This window comes from Ochotona princeps, chromosome 6, assembly GCF_030435755.1.
Source record: "Ochotona princeps isolate mOchPri1 chromosome 6, mOchPri1.hap1, whole genome shotgun sequence".
NCBI classification, from domain to species: Eukaryota; Metazoa; Chordata; class Mammalia; order Lagomorpha; family Ochotonidae; genus Ochotona; species Ochotona princeps.
The window spans coordinates 54,373,894-54,393,194 of NC_080837.1; the positions used below are offsets into that span (position 1 = coordinate 54,373,894).

A 19,301-nucleotide genomic window follows, 5' to 3' on the forward strand; every position below is an offset into this window, starting at 1 on the left:
TGTTTTAGGTCCATGCTTGTTCGTGTATGAGGTTTTGCTCCACATTTAAGAGTAGACTTTTAAAATGATTGGTCTTCATACATGTTGCTGCGATATATTAATAAGCATACACTGATACAATCAGGTAATTAGCATTTTCCCCTCTTTGTCATTACATTTTGATTAGAATCTCAGGGCTCTTCTCTATTTTCTTTAAAAATATGCAATAGATTATTCATTGCAAGCTATACTCTGCCAACTATGCTGTGTAATACCAGGAACTTTGGTCTCATTCTGACTTGGTGTCTGTTATATGCCTTCCTCTGTCATGCCTGTCCCCTTCCATCCTCTAGTAATTATTAACTGTGCTCATATTCCCACACATGAGGGAAAATATGGTATCTGTCCTTCTCTTTCTGGCTGGTTTCGCTGTAAGTATGCCTTCTTGAATTTTGTTTTTCCTTTTTGGAATGGTACTTGCCATTTCAGGTGACCTCCACAAGAAAGCGTAAATCCTGCAAGTGGGGCTTTCATTTTGGTTATCAAGGACTTAAAAATGTTTATTATAACATTACCCCAAGTACTCACAAAAATGGATACAATTTTTTTATTTTATTTTTTTTAAAGATTTTTTTTTATTTTTATTATTATTGGAAAGCCATATATACACAGAGGAGGAGAGACAGAGAGGAAGATCTTCCATCCGATGTTTCACTCCCCAAGTGAGCCGCAACGGGCCGGTGCACGCCAATCCGATGTCGGGAACCTGGAACCTCTTCTGGGTCTCCCACGTGGATGCAGGGTCCCAAAGCTTTGGGCCGTCCTCAACTGCTTTCCCAGGCCACAAGCAGGGAGCTGGATGGGAAGTGGAGCTGCCGGGATTAGAACCGGCGCCCATATGGGATCCCGGTGCTTTCAAGGCGAGAACTTTAGCCACTAGGCCATGCCGCTGGGCCCCCAAAATGGATACAGTTTAATGGGTAATATAGCTGGCAGACAGGATTCCCTCTCTATATATATTTTGATCTTCGTGTTATTTTTCTGATTTAGTCACTCTCATATGTATATTGAAAAAGGCAAATTTGCCTCACCCTCCTATCTATCTCCACTCTGCTCCACTTTCCACTGGATGTGTTAGAGTTTTCTTTTCCCCATTTTTGATGCCTACCTTTCTCTTCTGAGTGGAGAGGCAGCTATGGTCGATCAAGTTGAACTTCGCAAGACCACCAGCTGCTATGCAGTCATCCTGCTCAGCCAGTGGGAAGTATTCCGTCGGACTCTGTGAGCTTGGCCAGCCTGCGTGCAATCTCCCTCAGCCTTGATGAACTGGGCTGGGGCCTCACAGGAGCTTTGAAGTCCACTTGCTTGCTCCCCTCCAGTCCCATCAGTTCAAGGCAAATTGCTGAAGGAATAGTAGGGAGAAGCAACATTATTTCTCTTTGGGGAATTTGTAAGTCTCTGGGAATGTCCAGCTTCTAATTAGTTCCTGTTGGGATTCAAGGATGAGAAAGGAGTATCAGAAATTTATAGCACTGAAGGGTACTGCGGTTGAAGTGGGGGGAGGGACTAAGGCAGGGAGGCTCAGTTTAGCCCCATGAAAGTCTTGCACCCAGTTACTTTGTTCATATAAGGAATTTGGTACATCTGGGAGACAAATAGTGTGGTCTTTCCTGCTGATTTGAAAAGCATCTTGACAATGTTTAAAGCACCTGCCAGTATACTTTTTGCCTGACTTAGTCTAAGGACTTCTGGGCCTTAATACATAGCAATTTTCATTGGTTTGAAAATTACTGGCTGCCAAACATTTTACTAATTATTTCATTTACTGTTCTTTTTGGGAAGTACTGACTTTTAGTTAGAATACTGGGGAAGTGCCACACTTACTAAGCATTTCTCTGTATGGTGTGTTGCTATAGCAATCACTGTGGAGACTGTTGAGATAGGCTTTGCACCACGGGGTATATCTATGCCCGGAGTGGGGGGAAAGAAACTCAGTGTAGAATAGTAACTTTTATGTGCTGGAGCGTGGGCACGTTTCATATCTCTCCCTGTGTAGACACACATGTGGATCCTATTGAACACCATATTATGTGGAATTTTGAGATTCACCTATAATAAATAATCTTAGAACAGTTCACCTTTAATAAATGATATTCAGATAAAAACTTTGTATCTTTATCTTAGCCAGAAAATGCATGTTATATCTACTTAGGGTTACAGTGAAGATCAAATAAGCATGTTGTATATGGGTGAAAATTTTTTTGTGGTGGTAAAGTTGTGTGCATCTTCTGTAGATGAGCACATGTAGGATAAGCAGCTGAAATCCTGCCCACCCATCTCCCCCTCTGTTCTTCCCTTCTGACTGTTACTTACTTGGTGGACAGTTTGTCACGCTAAGGTTTCCTTTGACCCCTAACCTTGCACGTGCATAATCGGTAATAAAAATATCTCCTAAATGAATCAATGAGCATTTGTAAGGACTGTGTTGCAACTATTAATGGCAGCAAATTCTAACTAGTGTTTTTTTAAATTATTTATTATTTAACTTCATTAATTACATTGTATTATGTGACACAGTTACATAGATACTTGGGTTCTCCCCACCCCTCCCCAAACCCTCCCACCATGGTGGATTCCTCCACCTTGTTGCATAACCACAGCTCAAGTTCAGTTGAGATTCCCCCATTGCAAGCGTATACCAAACATAGAGTCCAGGATCTTATTGTCCAGTCAAGTTCAACGGCTTCTTAGGTATACCCTCTCTGGTCTGAAGACAGAGCCAGCAGAGTATCATCCCAGTCAATTGAAAGCTCCAACATACCATCAGCAAAAATTTACATCATTATGGAATTAATTGACATAGTAATGAGTAACCAATATGTTAAAAGTAAATGCGAGTTCCCAGCCACCTTCTGTGACCACCTCATTGACATTTCAATTTTAGTTTATACACAACATATAACATTCAAAACATAACATGTTATACATAACAGCATATCATCTTAAATTAAGGCAAACATGTGGTATTTTACCTTTTGGGATTGGCTCATTTCCCTTAGCATTATGGTTTCCAGTTTGGCCCATTTGGCCACAAAGAACTTTCTCCACTACTATTCAACATAGTCCTAGAGGTACTCGCTGAGGCCATAAGACAAGAAAAAGAAATCAGAGGAATCCAAATGGGAAACGAAGAAGTCAAACTCTCACTATATGCAAATGATATGATTCTTTATGTAGAAGAGCCAAGAGACTCAATACAGAGACTGCTAGAACTTGTACGAGAGTTTGGTAGAGTGGCAGGGTACAAAATTAATGAACAAAAATCAACAGCCATAGTGTATGCGAACAGCCCCAAGATGGAACTAGTGTTTTAAAACATCAAACAATAACCTGGTGTGTCTACAAGTGGAGTTATTTCATCTACCATTTGCAAAACAAAATGAACTTTGGCCATAGGGCCCTCTGAGCATTGTTTGTTATATTTGTGAAAAGAAAAACACTTAAAAAGGGTATAAAATTAGGAATGCTTCCTTCTGCTTTCAAGATGAATTCATTTCCTTTGGCACAAAACACAGGAAAATAAAAATGTTAGTTCAGACATCAGAAAGATGTAAAAAAAATTCCACAGGTAATGGTATGGTTTGAAAATATGAAGGCTGTATGGCTTGACCAGCTGTTCATGATTTGACATTAGGAAGTTTATAAATTTATTTTCAGAATAGTTTGGCTCCCCTTCTCAAATGCATGGAGCACGTAAGAGTTGGTGTAGATATGCTCCAGGCCACCCAACAGCTTTTTAATGCAACTTGAGTCTTTCAAGGATTGTCCTAAATCCACACAGTATTCTGAAGTGCTGCTGTTTTCACCTGGACCTGTATGATAGGAGATAAACGTGTGAATGATGTGCTACTATTCATTCATCACCCTGATGCCTCCACATTGGTAGGGGCTGCTATACATTGGTTATTCCGTTTAGGGGGGAGAGATTGAGATTTGGGGCAGGATTGACCTCATTTTCAACCAGGGCTTCCAAGCAGTGTGTTCTAGAAGTCAAATGGTCTCTTCAGAGAGAACCTTTTTCTGACAATCCATTTGGCTTAATGTAGCCATGCTGGGAAGTTAGTGTTATTACATGTGTCAGGTGTGGACACAGCATCGAGAGAGGTAAATGTAATGTTTGTCACTCTGAGGCACCATCACACTGAGGAACTCTCCCATCTAGAAGTTATCATATACAAATATTTATGCCAGTCCATCCAAAAAGAATGTCAACTTCAGTAAGATGCATTTATATCTCTCTCATTCTGTCTCTGTCTCTCTTTCTCTCTCCCCCTTTCTCTCTTTCTCTCTCTCTTTCTCTCTGTATCTCACACACACACACACACACACACACACACACACACGCATACACTGTATAACTGTTTGAAATAAATGTAAGTTGTTTCAGAGCTTTGATGATTTGAGGTTTCAGGAGAAGTCCCCTCAGGAGAAGGAGGTTTTTACCTTTACAGCTTAGTTGCCACTGTTTCTTTCTCTTCCTCTGCTACTGGAAAAGAAAGACTTTACGATGCTATCATTTTGGTCAAACTCTCAGGACCTTTTTCCTCAGGAGTACACTATTCTTTTGCTTCAAGCTTCCGGTACACCTAGTGATGTGTTACAGATTGTCATAACTAATAAATCGATGACAAATGTAGCCACTTCATTTTCTTGGAGAAAAATACAATTGTGGTACTAGCTGACCACTTATTTAATTATGTGGCAAATACCGTATGATGAGAGAGTAAAGTTAAATTGATGATTTGGGTTACCTCAGCCAGGGTACAGTTTACATGGCAATTATGCTAGGATCATCTAAGTGTAATTGGCAAGTAATTTTGTAAGCGAAGGAACATGACAGCTCATTTACATGGTGTTCACTGAGCAAAATTTGGGGACATTTATCAACCACTTCCAAGGAAAGAGTGATTGCACCAATATCTCCCCAAATAGCACAGGCTGCTTGAAAGCTGCATGGAAGGCTTTTGACAGGACTTTCTGTGCACTCCCTCTGCTGAACATTTGACATGTGCCAGGCACTGTCCTAGGCACTAAAGACACAAAAATTAGCAGACGTGCCCTTCCCCTCTCAAGGACCTCACATGTGGGGAGCAGATGCATCTGTTCATTTTAATGCAACACACTCAGTGTGGGTTCAAGCTCTGCACGGGACTGTGGTTGCTGGAGGCAGCAAAATGTGAAAGGTAGAACAATGGCAGGCAGTGCTTGATATGGGGGTGACTGAGAGGAGGCCTCAAAGATGAGAAAGCCTGGGAAAGGGGAGGGTGCAGAGGTGCCAGCAAGAGATGATGTTCAAAGAGTGAGGCACTGGATGTAAGCTGGAACACTGAAACAGTTCAGGCACATTTCACTGCCCATTTGGGGCCTAAGGAGCTGACTTGGCCCAGGTCTCAGAGGGCCTTAGAGGTTGTACTAACCCCTCACAGCCTTGGCGAGCCACTGGAGAGACCAGTGCAGAACAGGACCTTTGTCAGAGTTGATTTCTAGCCAGATCATTTTGTGCAGTAAAAACACCTAACAGTGTGATTAAGATTTGTTTAGCTTTGTTTGAATTCTTACCCTCACAATCATCCCATGCCGTAGGCGCCAGCATAGTTGGTAATGGGGAAATCAGGATTTGAACCCAGACTGTCCAGTTCTAGAGTCCTTGCTTCCCATAGGCCCTCTCCCACAATGTCATAGCTCCCTTGATGCAGCTGCTGGCAAGTCCCTGTTTATTCCACTCTTTTCCCCACCCCTGTCCCCCCCACCACTCCCAAACACATGCGCACACACACCAGACTGCTCTGTGAGGACAGAGACCATGTTCACCTTGTTCATGACCATGGCTGTCAAACTTCAGACAGAACATGCTTGCACCTTCATATGCACATGACAAGTATAGACTGAAAGCAACTTTAAGAGGGTGGAGAAACCATAACTAGCAAGAGATGTTGAGGAGACCCTGAATCCCAGACATTTTGAGTCAATAGAGAGAGGTGAGGATGAAAAAATAAATTGGCAGGGCTCGGTGATTGATTGGACATGTGGATTTTGTTGGCATGTTCTCACAATGCTTCTGATTTCCAACCCATACACTGGAGAGATGATTTGGCAGAAGAATCTGGAGCAGAGGGAAGCTCTCCCTGTTCTTCACAGAACTCTTACATTCCTTAGAAGAAATGTTGTGGACTTAGAGTGAGAAGTTGGAAGACACTTCGCTGGAGTCGGTTAAAAATAGAATGGGCACATCTGCCTGGGCCGGCTGGGGGACAGAGCTGCTGCGGGGTAGATGCGTGGTTAGATGGCCGTGGGGATGCTTCCCCCTTTGAACATTTTCTGATTTAAAGAACTAAACGTCCTCCTAAGCTGCCCATCCTTAACTGCCTGGTTCAGAGAAGATAAAATCAGAGGAGTCAAAGACTGGAAAATATGGAGCTGAAAATGCCTGAATTACAGATAAGGAAACAGAAGCCAGAAGAGTCACATGGTATGTCTCAGGGCACAAGCTTGAGTCCAAAGGGAGAGCCGATCATTGGCTTCTCTTTCTGGATTTGTTCTCTCCCACGTCTCAATAACAGCTTTTTTTCTGAGTGTTCCCTGAGGGTATCTGTGCTCGAGTTTTGACACAAAAGCAAAGGAGACCTATAAGGTACTCTTGAGAAATTAAGAGAAATGCGACCAAGGTGAAATGCCATCTGAAATGTCACAAAGTGTCGTTTATGACACAGAACGTTGGGAAAACAGAGACATTTTAAAAAGTCCTTGGTGATTGTTTCTAGTTCTGGTCTTTGCCAGGCAGCTTCAATGCTGTACATTCGTTATCTCTATTTCTCACAACAGCCAGCAGTTTGGGTATCATTGTTTCTGCTTTGTGTTTTGGAACTTGCTCTGTAAGGTCAGACCACACAAAGTACAAGGTCTACCCTCTCTGGAAATCTGAACATTGGCTTATGCTTTCTTGTGGTTGTCTTTCTCTGTGTATGCCAGCTGTTTGTTTACATAGGTATCATAGTATCTTTAGTATCTTTAGTTTTTACTTTTGTTTGTCCTTTATATTCTCCATGTGTTCGTATAGCCTTCATTTTAGTGGCTGTGTGAGGTTTTAGCAAACTTTTAGGAGATCCCAAACAAATGTTTATTCATAGAAGTTTCCCAGTGCCTATGCCATTTTGAAGATATAATTTGAGGGTTAGGGTTAGGGGCATCTGAGCACCCTGTGTAGATGGTGATGTGGGGAGGAGAAGAGCAGCTGTCAGGCTCTGCATCAGCTCTTCCCCACCCAGAGCCCCTGTGAGCAGGGGAAAGGGGTTGGCTCAGCTCCGAGGGGAGCCAGGCAGACCCGGCCTGAGGTGGATAGCAGGTGCCTTGTCAAGCCTTGGCTCTGCTGACTGAGCACACATCCTTCCTCCTGCCCTTGTGAAAAGACAAGTCTTCATTTTCGTAGGGTAGTAAAAATCTTTTGCACGAAGAAAAAGTGTCATCAAGTGTCTTATTCATCAGCATATAGACCATCTCTTTAAAATGACAGTGGGAGTAAAAGTTCATCAGTTCAATATGTCTTTCACATTTGGAGACTCCTGACTAATAACCTCTGGTATTTATCATCAGAACAGCCAGCGAGCTAAGTTCTGACACATGCTGCTCTCATGCACTGAGAAACGCTTAAAAAGACAGAAGATTTTCTCCATTTTTCCCTCCTTTTATTCATTTAGAAGAAAAAGCATAACTTTTTAATTTTAAAAACAAACATGTAGAAACATCTGGCCTGCATTATCGCAGCAGCCTGCTAACTGGCCTCAGTGTCTCTAGCCTGCTCTTTAAAAGCCAACTCTGTGTGCAGTGGACAGAAATAACTTTTCATATCACAGATCCGTGCCAGTCATGCTCTCAAATTGATATGGCATTTTCTCCCATGACTCTTTCATGGTTCTTGGGATCAACCTCTGTTTAGCCACAGCTGTTCCGCACTACTTCCACCCTGCCCCAGCCACACCATATCATGCAATACTAGCGTCATTAACCCAGTGAACGAGTCAGTTCTTTCCCCAGAAACTCTGTGCTAGGCCTGCTGAGCCTGAATCCCAGTGTGGGTCTCTACAGCACCTATCCAGCACTTACCACACTCACGCGGAATGCAACTTAACTGTTCAATTCAAAACAAAACAAAGCTTGGCTCTCACCAGGGTAAGCATATCATTGTTGGGTTTAGTTATGGCCTGCCACTCTGTATTATATACTGGACCCTAATTACACATTTATCCTTGCCGGGACATTTAAAGCTACTTGCTTTCTTATCTCTTTTATCCAATAGACCATAAATTATATGAAGACAAGAGCTGTGTATTGTTAACTTTTATTTCAGTAGGTCTGGCAGTGACTGCTCCATAAATGTTTATTTTATGAATTTACACCTTTAAGAAAGCTAAAATCAGGTCAGAAAAGACTCAGTAAGTCTTTTTAGCCTATCTGACTATTCACAAATCAGCAGACTCCAAATGATACAATATTCCTTGTATGTCATGTTGAGAAATCTGTGTTCATGCAGTGCTGCTGCAAACTCATCCTTTTCGAGTATTTCAGCCTTTGAATGGTCCTCCCCACTATTCCTGGTACTAGGAGTTCTATAGCTGTGGATATTGATGGTTCTTCATGAATATTCATCTGTCATGTTTATTTTTTCCTTTCATCAAGACCTACACTTTCTTGGGTTCGCGTCATGTCCCCATTGCCTTCATATTACCACCAAACTGGGCTTTTTTGAAGGGTAACAGGAATAGGATTAGTTATATCATTTTATTTGCTGTATGAAGTCTAATCAGAAAATCAGTGAGTGCATCTGAATTTGGGTTTGGCTCATAAATAATGCGTATAGATTTCTGGTGATGCTAGCACCTGCAGTATGGAAATGCCCACTGGTCAACCCCTGATGTATCACCTTTTAGATAATCCAGTGCTTTATAATAGTCCTTGTGTGTTTCCATTTCCCTAGTTAGTCTCGTCAAGCCATTCACTTACATGCTGCTTTTAAAATGTGCTTTAAAAGATCTGATGTTCCCCAGGACCCAAATTACTCATATTTATGGAATTTACATGATCAATGACCTTGGACTGTGGCACCCGCCTGTAGCAATGTTCCTGCCATAAATTTGGTGTACAGAGAATGCCCTGCATTTTAAGGGAATGCTGCGGCTGTTGCAGAGGGATTATATGCCATCAGGCATTGTTGACGAAATGTGTTAGTAGCACAAGAATGAAAACATGTCCGAGTATCAAGTTTTAAGAACAAAAAGAAAACATACAAAACTCTTCCATCTAAGCTTCCTTCTCTAGGGAAGAGGTGATAGCAAAATGGGGAGTGCTTATTACAGAATCCTTTAGCAGCCAGAAATCTCAGTGATGATTTTGTTAATGTGCCTGCTTGGCTGCCTTCTTCAGAGGCCCATTGTGAATTCTTTGGTTAATGTTATTAATGGGTAATAGGTGCACCTGAAAATCAAGCAATATTGTACCATGTAGGTAATAGTTATGTTAAATGATTCTTTTCTGCAACATCAAGCTTATCAGATTATTTCTCCATGATAATGAATACCTCATATTTTCCAATTTCCTAATCAGATGTTTTCACATCATCTCGAGGCAGAGCCAGTTCCAGCTGCATCTGTGCTATGCTCTTGGTTTCAATGATGTCAAATTACAGGCCTCCTCAAAGTCCTTAGGTTTTCTTTCACTCTGGCATGTCAATAGGCCTGATGCACTTCTTTCAGAACTCATGATTGCCAGCCATTCAACACAAGTCTGTTGTGAGTAAACAGTGAATCAAATGGAGCGATAGGCTCTATTGGTGGCTATGAAGAAATTTCCAGAATAGGTTCCCTCCTTAATGTCGGTGTTCTCAGATTGACCTTCACTGTTTCTCTTTTCCAACGTCCCTTCTTCCTGAAATGCATACATCCTTCATTCTGCATGACATTATTTCAAAGTTTAGAATTTCCACAGCAGTTACAAAAAGCAGTTGTATTTTGACTGTAAAATAATATTGGGGCAGATATTTGGCTTAATGATTAAGAAAAGCTGGTTAACCAACCTGTGTTAGGGTACATCCGTTCAAGCTCTGGTTTCTGTCTGGGTTCCAGCTTCTTGCTAATGTGCATGCTGGGAGACAGCAGGTGATGGCTTGGTGGTTGGATGCATGCCAGCTGTCCAGGAGACCTGGATGAAGCACCCAGCTCCTACTCTCAGTCCCAGTTGCTGCAGGCATTTGGAGAGTGCGCCGGTGCGTGGAAGTTCTTTTCCCTCTCTTTCCATCGCCTCCTTTTCCCTTTATGGCTCTCTGGGTTCTTTTTCCTTCTCAAATGAAAATAAATGTTTAATTTTTATTTCAACTATTGTTTGGCTTCATCAAAAGCAGCAGAATTTTTGTGCACTGACATTTAAAAAAAATTTAACCACATATCAAACTAAAAGAGGCTAACACAAGAAATGGTGAACCAACCCTTGGGGAACTTGTATTATCTCATTCTTTCACATATGGCTGGTGCTTTATCCTCTGCCTGTAGTCAGATGAAATTATTCATCATTTTGGGGTCGATTTTGTTGGTAATTTTTTAGTCAAAATTCTTCATATCCCGAATCTTGATCTGCACCTGTCATTTCTGATATTTTTGGGTCATTCTGTTGCTGTCTTCTGAGTTTAAGACATCTTTTTGTCATTGAGGAAAGTAGAAGCAAGATTCACTAGTGAGCATGCAGGATGACTCAGCATGTGTTTCTTCTACTTGTGACAGGAGTAACTGCAGCTTTTGGGTAGTTACTCTGTGGTGCTAGAAGCTGTGCTTTATGCCCTGCAAATATTCATTACCCAGCTGGCATGACAAGTAGCCACAGCACATGGTTTTTAAGTAAATGTATGGATACCTGATTTCACAATTTATGTTTAAGTTCTTTAAACCCAGTTGCATTCCAGCTGAACCTGTATTGTTTCTAACTTCTGCCAAATATTCTTAATATTAAGTGCAGTGTGGTGCATATGACTAATAATCAATGAGAACAAATAATGTTGTGTATTTTGGAGCCCCATCTTGGAGAAACTAAAATTTGGCAAACAGTATTTCCAAGTCTGTGTTTGTTCCACTTAGTCAAGTCAAGGAATGAATTTTCATCTGAGGACTAAGTATTGATTTAATATATTGGTTACCATAACTATGATCATGTTGCATTGGAATGCCTGTATTTGGAATGCTTCATAGCATTCTAGAGGTGAAAATATATTTGCAAAACCATATGTGTTTCTTGAAGTATTTAAATTAAAACCTGCCCCCTTAAAGAATGTTATTGATCAAGTTCAACTGATATCCATAGTGTTTGCAAATATTTATCAAACAACTATGTGACATGAGACAGATATGATTGTGAAACTGGCAATTCTTTGAATTCTACAATTTGGTGGTTGAGTACAGAATAAAGCAGTAAAGCCCAGGGCAATGGCTCAATGGCCAAATCCTCACCTTGCAAATGCTGGGATCCCATTTAGGTGCTGATTCATGTGCTGGCCACTCCACTTCCTATCTAGCTCCCTGCTAGGGCATTGAAAATCAGTGGAGGATGATCCAAAGCCTTGGGACTGTGCACCCAATTTGTGCCTCCCAGAAGAATCTCCTGGCTGTTGGCTTCAGATTGGTTCACTTCTGGTCATTGCAGCCAGTAAATGAAAGATCTTTCTCTCTGTCTCTCCTTTTCTCCATAAATCTGATCTACCTTCCCAATAAAAATACATCTTTTTAAAAAGAATACAAAGATCTACAGTTTGCTAAATTCTAAAACAGCAAGGAGGGAGCAGTTAGCTGCACTTAGGGCATTAGGAAGGATTCCTTGAATACATGGCTCTGAGTTAGTTTCCTACCAAGACAGCACTTTTTGTCTTCCTTTTTAGAGTTTTTATTTGAAAAGCATAGTTACACAGAAATTAGAGGCAGTGAGAGAAGAGGAAGGGAGAAAGATAGTTTTTCCATGCACAGGTTCAGTCCCTACATGGCTGAATCCAGGAATCTAGAACTCCATTTGCAGCTTCCACATGGATGTGGGAACCCCACGCTCTTGATCATCCTCCACTGTTTCCCCAGGGATATTAGCAGAGAGCTAGGATGGGAACTAGAGCAGCTGCGATTTGAACTAGTCTCATAATTATATGATGCTGGTGTCACAAGCAGGGGGCTTAACCAACCACACCACAACATCAGCCCTAGTTTTTGTCTTTTGAATAACTATCAAGAGAGTAAAATGACCCCCAATATGTTTGATGTATTCATTTGTAAGGCAGTGTTACATTTTAAGGAATAAGCTTAAGAAGCAAGGATTTCAAAAGCATTTGGCTTCTCAGGAAAAATCCTAAATCCATTTCTATATTCTGCGGTTTGTGTGATGACTGAGAAACAGAGCTGAATCAAGCACAACTATTCTAATGGATTTGTATATGTGTACATAGGGCTAATATATTTTATGCTGCCAATTTTTATTGTATCATAAACAGTGCTATCACTAGCATTTTTGGAAAGTGAAGAACAGTGCTCAGATGTGCTGTTGGAAACTCAGTATATTTTATAGAATACTGCCACTCTTGGTGTAGTCTGTGGGATGTGACTTTTCGTAGAAGCCTAATGAATTTCTAGATTTATCAGCTGTTTCTAAACAAATGCATTCTGCTAATAAAATGGAAACATTTTGAGCCCAGATCCCAGATATCAATAGCTTTTAGTATTGCAAATTAGTTTGTGTATTGGGTAAATTAGGCTGTATGGTTCTTGATTAAAAAAAATAAAAGAAAGAAAAGGTAACAAGTGATTTTGTGTGGATATCTTGTGTCTGACTGCCCTGCTGGGGGTTGATGCTTATATTTTCTCTTGCAGAGTTTTAAGTTGAATGTGGACAGTCATTGTGCTCTCAAGGAAGCTGTGGAGGAGGAAGGACACCAACTGCTGGAGCTTATTGCATCCCACAAAGCAGGTAAATCCTCCTGAAATATTGCAAGTCTTCATGTCTCCAGACTATTAGGAATGAAGAAGCATTGCTGTAAATTACTGCATATATTCACTTCCTTATGTATTATTAATATTTACATTATCAGATTGACCTTCAAGATTTATAAATGTTTCATATACTGCACACAATGCTGTGATACTTATAAGATGAAATACTGCCTCCAAATAGTCTTCCCATTTTATTTTGGGCTTACTGTTCACCCACGTTTCAATTGAAATCACATTCCTGAAAACTTCACATGTATTTGCTTTTTGATGAAGGTGCTCTGGAAATAACATCAATATAATGAATGAGAATTGTGCATATAGTTATAATGCATGTATTAGAGTACTTACAGGTATCATTACAAATGTAAGGCAGGTAGCCTAGAAATGTCTGATGATTCCCCTGCTAATCTACACACATGAACACTTTGCATGTTCTTTGCTGAGCTTTACATTACCAGAATTTTTGGCCCTCAATTAATTCTTATCCCAGTATTGATGTATTTATGAAAAACAAAGTATAAAGGGAAAAATGGTGTTGTCCTGTGGCCATGCTTATCCTGATAGGAGAAGTCTAGAAAAGAGGATGAGTTACAATTAGATTCTTTGAGATTACAATAGCTAAACAAGCAAACAACTACATTAATCGGGTGTGCAACTGTTGAATTAAAAAAAAAAAAAACCTGCTCTCTTTTTTTTTTTAAAGATTTATTTTATTCTCATTGCAAAGTCAGATATGCTGAGAGGAGGAGAAATAGAGAGGAAGTGGAGCTGCCGGGATCAGAACCAGCGGCCATATGGGATCAAGGCAAGGACCTTAGCCACTAGGCCACGCTGCCAAGCCCAACCTGCTCTCTTAATTCTGGCTCTCTGCCTGTATTTTGAGTTGAATTTATGTGTTCCCATGTCTTTCTGATCATTATAAAATCTCTATGTAGATAAACTCAGGAACTTTGATTTGGGAGGTGAAGTTAATGTTTATTCCACATGTATTTCTTTCTATGGAATACACTAGGTCATTTTCCAAGCCAGCGTCTGTGTGTGGATTTCATTTTAGTGCACTTATGCCTTGTGTCAAGAATTGCCATCATCTGTTTTGAGTGACAGATGCTCATAAAGCAGGTGATGGTAACTGTCATTTAAAAATAGGTGTATTGCTTGAAATATCCATCTCATTGACTAAATTTTTAAAAGAAATGGTAGTGGTAGAGATGCAGTCATGTCCACAACGTGTGCTTTCCTCTCCTTTTGGAGAAGGCCTGAAGGACATGCTGCGGATGATCGCGGGTCAGTGGAAGGAGCTGCAGAGGCAAATCAGGCGGCAGCACAGCTGGATTCTCCGGGCTCTGGATGCCATCAAAGCTGAGATCCTGGCGACTGATGTGTCTGGGGAGGATGAGGGAGGCACTGGAAGCCCCAAGGTAAGTGGCTTGAAGTGTGCCGTATTTCCTCTTATTTCCATCTCCTTTTGAACTAGACGCCACTGAAGTTTGCTTTCCACCCTGAAGGCTTTTTGTTTCTAGTGGGTAAACTTTATATATCTCTGTCTATATCAACAAAATGAAATGGCTTAGTTGAAAACAACACCAAACCAAGAAAGCCTCCAACTTTCAAGTCTTCCAGAAAGGGATCTTTGTGTGAGAGGTGGTGTGGTAGTAGAAGGAGGACAGTCCTAGAGTGAGGGTGAGGGAAAAGGGGACATAAAACATTTAGTAAACAAAACATAAAGCATCTTTAACATGAATAATCAGAATGGTTTTAAATTGTTTTGTTGCAACTATAAATCACTATAATCAGTGCAATCACTCAGCTCTGACATCCATTAGCCGCTTGGTTACAGCAAATTAACAAAGAAGAGAGAAAGTGATTCATTATCTCATTCCTGTTAATGACTATCAGATGCATTGCCTAATTAGGGGATGGTCATTGTAGTGGGAAGAAGGTCATATGCTTCACTACAAATCTTTCTACTCTGAGTGTAAGTTCTCTGTAATGGCACATGTGCTGAATACAACAAGTACTTGCGATTGGACTCTCAATGAGGTACCTCCTAATACAAAATGCTGCTTCACTAAGGTGTCTTTGGACTCATAAAGTGGAAATCATTTTATTCATTTGGTATTTTTGTGTCACTCCACCCTTCTGTATCTGTGTGTATGTGAGTGTATACATAAAAGCAAATGCAGCAAACCAATCTCACAATAAACTCAGTATCAAACTGTCTCGTAACCTGGGGCAAACAGATTTAAGAGTTCATGGTTTCTGTTCCTGGCTTGGACAAAGGGAGTAAGTCATCATCTGGTCACATTTATTCAGCATCCACATGGCTTGGCATTGTGCTAAAAAGTCTACAGAGCTAGTTAAACAAACTCTTTGCCCTCCTAAAGCCACATTCCTCAAGTCAGGCAGAGGGGCATCCAGCCAACCGACACCCATAAGCCCACAAAAAGCTGTAATGATTCACAGCTTTGGAACCTCCAGCAATGACCTTTCACGTATTTGTTGGAAACAGAGGACAAGATGATGAGTTCAATCCCACTTCAAGAAGGCTCCTTGGAGGAGGTTACATTTCAGGAACTACTTGAAGAAAGGGAGAGAGGTGACGTGGCATATGAACATGTGTTTTACAAAGTGACGTGATGAAAGGATCAAAGCTGGAATCAATATGCAAAGGGGAATGGATTCAGCAAACATCGCAGGGCCGATCTGGAGCTGTCCTGAAGAGTAGGCTGGAGGGAGAAGTTGAGTGAGCTAAAGTCAAGTAGGGAAGATACTGAGAAAGGATACCTAAAGTGCTCTTGTGTCTTGTTTCACAAGGTTGCACCGAGAGTTTACTGTGATAAAGCTGTCCTCTCTTGGGTGCATGCCAGCTGTTATGTTACATCACTGACTTATCATCTCTCAATCATGACAATGAATCTGTATTGAGTAGCTTTATTATAATCCCCAATGGAGAAAAGTGGAGGCACAGAGAGGTTAAGCAGTAGGCTGGAGGTCACACAGATGCTAAGTAGCAGAACTGGGACTTGACTTTGAGCCCTTTATCCATAGAGACCATGTTTGTAACCACCTAGCACACTGCCCAGCACTGGCATTGCTCAGGGCTAGTTGAGTGCCAGGCATTAGAGATGGACAGTAAGACTTGGGGCCTGTTCATGGAACTTATGGTAAAGATTCCAACAATCCCTGCCTTTACAGAAGAGAAAAGAGAGTGATAGGAGATTGGGCAGGAGATGTGCTTTAGACAAGAGCATCAGGGAAGGCTTCTTTGAGGACATGACATCTTGTGAACAGACCAGTGTTGTTAGAGAGGGAGGGCAGTGTGAGGGAAACCAGGGGGGGGGGGGGGAGGGGCTGTGGCCAACCAGGGGCACTGTTAGGGAGCAGCAAGGAAACACCATCATTGATTTGCAAGAGAAAACTATTTGTGGCAGTTTTTGAGACTTCATTCGCCAGTGGAGTGGGATGAGTTTGGGGGAAGTGGGTTATGTCAAAGCATGAGGGCAGAGATGGGGCAATCCACTAAGTTGTTGAAAAGAAGCAACTCCATTTGCCAGGGCCAGTTTGAAATGAACTCTTTAAAGTCAGCTTCTCATGTAGAGGTATGGAAATGATATGAAGACAGTAACTCAGAATTTTCACAAGGAAGATAATACAAGTGTGTCTAAACGAGAAAAGTTAACTGCTTAGGTCCCTCCCAGACCGTATCAGAGCCACTGTGGGCAGGTCCTGGGATCTGCATTCCAGGCAACTAGCAGGGAACTGCTGTGGTGGGACCCCTTAGTTGTAGGACCCCAGGATCCTCACACAGCATCGAGAGAAAAATATCTGTCACATTGTTACTTATGAGAGAAAACAAATGATATCAACAGAAGTATTTAAGATGGGAACTGATTAAATCATATCCTCCCAAAAAGCTTCATAGCCTTTAAAAATAATGTTTCAGCAGAGAATTTCAAAAGCTTACAATATACAGCTTTATTTAGATAAAATTCTGATATTTAATATGTCTACCATCAATAAGATTACTATAAAAATAGAAAACACATATAAAACGTAAGAATTAAATGGTCACTTAAAAGATAAAATAGTTGACATTGAACTGAGGGGACTTGAGCAAATTTAAGTATCAAAAGGAAGAATAAATACATCTGATCTTTAATTATTTGGTGCCTCACTTCTAAAAAGAAAAAAAAACCCTATTTGAAACACTGTAAAAGTAAAAATGTAGTAAAAATGTATGAATCTCATCAGTTTTAAGGAACTTGTTTTGCTTGTTAGTAAGATTTCCATTCCAAGGAACGTGAATGTCAGTGACATCATGTGTACAGTGTCGCCTGGGTGGCTAGCCAGGAGTCAGGCTAGAGAAGGTGTTGAGGAGTGGGAGCCCCAGACCTTCCTCCTCCCCAGGGGTTCTCTTCTTCCCAAGTCCCTGCTCAATTTTCTCTGAATATATGAACTCATGCAATCTCAAAGGTAAATCACTTAGAAGACAAAGCATATATGTTATAAAATTTAAAAACTTAAGAAAATCTGGAGTAATCAAGATGATCATTCCTTCTATGTGTTTAATGTTTCAGTTGCTTCTATTAGTCCCTGAAGCAAACTCAAAATTACCAAGAGGCTCAGACTCACAAAAGACCACCCAGGTTCAAGGCCAGACACTGAATTAGCTGTATGTTATTGCTTAAACTACTTAACTTATCTGTGTTTCAGTTTGCTCATTTATAATATCGTTGGAAGGAAAATATTCACCTCAAAGGATAATGATGAAGATTAAAAAGAGTGTGCATTGACCTGGCATGAAGGCTCAATGGCTAAATCCTCACTTTGCACATCCTGGCATCCCTTATGGATGCCGGTTCATGTCCCAGCTGCTCCATTTCCCACCCCACTCCCTGTTTGTGGCCTGTGAAAGCTGCAGATGATGGCCCAAAGCCTTGGGAGCCAGCACCTGCATGGGAGGTGCAGAGGAATCTCCCGAATTCTAGCTTCTGATCGGCTCAACTCTGGCTGAGTGAACCAGTGGATAGAAGATCTTTCTCTCTCTATCTCCTCTCTGCAAATCAGCTTTTCTAATAAACATAAATAAATCTTTAAAAAAGTTGGTATACCCAAAATGCTTAGAAGAGTAGTTGGCACATACTAAATCTTAAAGAAAGGCAACTAGATAAGGAGAGAGCCAGCAATGTGGTGCAGGAAGTTAAGTCACCACTTGCAATGCTGGCATTCCATGTTGGAAGGCTGATTCAAATCCCAGATGCTGTACTTCTGATACAGCGTTCCCGGGCATGTGCTTGCTGAAGCAGCGGATGACAGTACAAGTACTTGAGTTCCTTGCCACTCAAGTTGGAGATCCTCATGGACATCTAGCCTACCCCAGTGCTGCCTTTGGAGAGTATACGAGCAGTTGAGAACTGTCTCATTTCTCTCCCCACTCTCTTCCTCTCTTTCCCTATCTCCCTCTCCCGTAGTTTGTCTTCCTGTCTTTCAATATGCTTTTCAAACAAAACAAATTGGTAACTTTTTAAAAAACATGATATTCAAAATATTAATGAGATTGCATTTTTTTTTTTTTTGTGGTGGTTCTTTTTTTTTTTTTTTTTTTTTATATAATCCATTTTATTGTGTTGTTGTTGACAATCTTTACATAGTTAACTATAGTTGAAGGAAAATCAAGAAAGAGAAGGAAAAAAAGAAAAAAAAAAAAAAAGGTTCAGGGGGATAGGGAGGTGGGCAATGCTATTATGTCCATATTGTTTCCATCATGTATCTGAGGTAAAAGGGGATATTGAGGGAGAAGCCCCACCCGGTTTCCCGCCCACCCCAAGTCCCGGATGTGGGGCATGCTCTGAGATATGTGCTCAAGTGGAGTTAATAGTTCTCCAGTTATGAGTCACTGCCAGTTTCGCTCGCTGAGGTGGTCCACTGATTGATATGGTCCATCATGAAGTCTCCATTTGTCCCATATTTCGCTGCCAACATGTAGCTGAGATGAATGATTGTCCTATTCTGTCTTCTGTCTTTTCTTGGTTAGAATTCTGAGTCCAGCAGTTCAAGTGGGGAGATCTCCAAAGATACTTTGAGGTATTCCCAGACCAGATTCTTGTATGTTCTAGCAAGCACAGGGCCCGGCACAGTCCATCACCCTGATCAGCTGGTGGTTGCAATTGCTGTGTTGGTTCTGTTTTCAGTCCCGAGTTGCACTGGAACCAATGGGTGTTGCAGTCCAGTCTGGTTCGGCCCTTACATCAACCAGTG

At 41.1% G+C, this 19,301-nt stretch overlaps 1 protein-coding gene across 4 annotated transcripts in view; it reads left to right on the forward strand.

Moving 5' to 3' along the window:
- Positions 1–19,301, forward strand: part of AKAP6 (A-kinase anchoring protein 6) — a 555,986-nt gene that overhangs the window by 340,791 nt on the left and 195,894 nt on the right. For all 4 annotated transcript variants that reach the window (XM_058666317.1, XM_058666316.1, XM_058666318.1 and 1 more), the window contains 2 exons: positions 12,924–13,020; positions 14,298–14,461. In XM_058666317.1, coding sequence (XP_058522300.1) covers positions 12,924–13,020; positions 14,298–14,461 — 261 coding nt within the window. The remainder of the gene's footprint in view (positions 1–12,923; positions 13,021–14,297; positions 14,462–19,301) is intronic.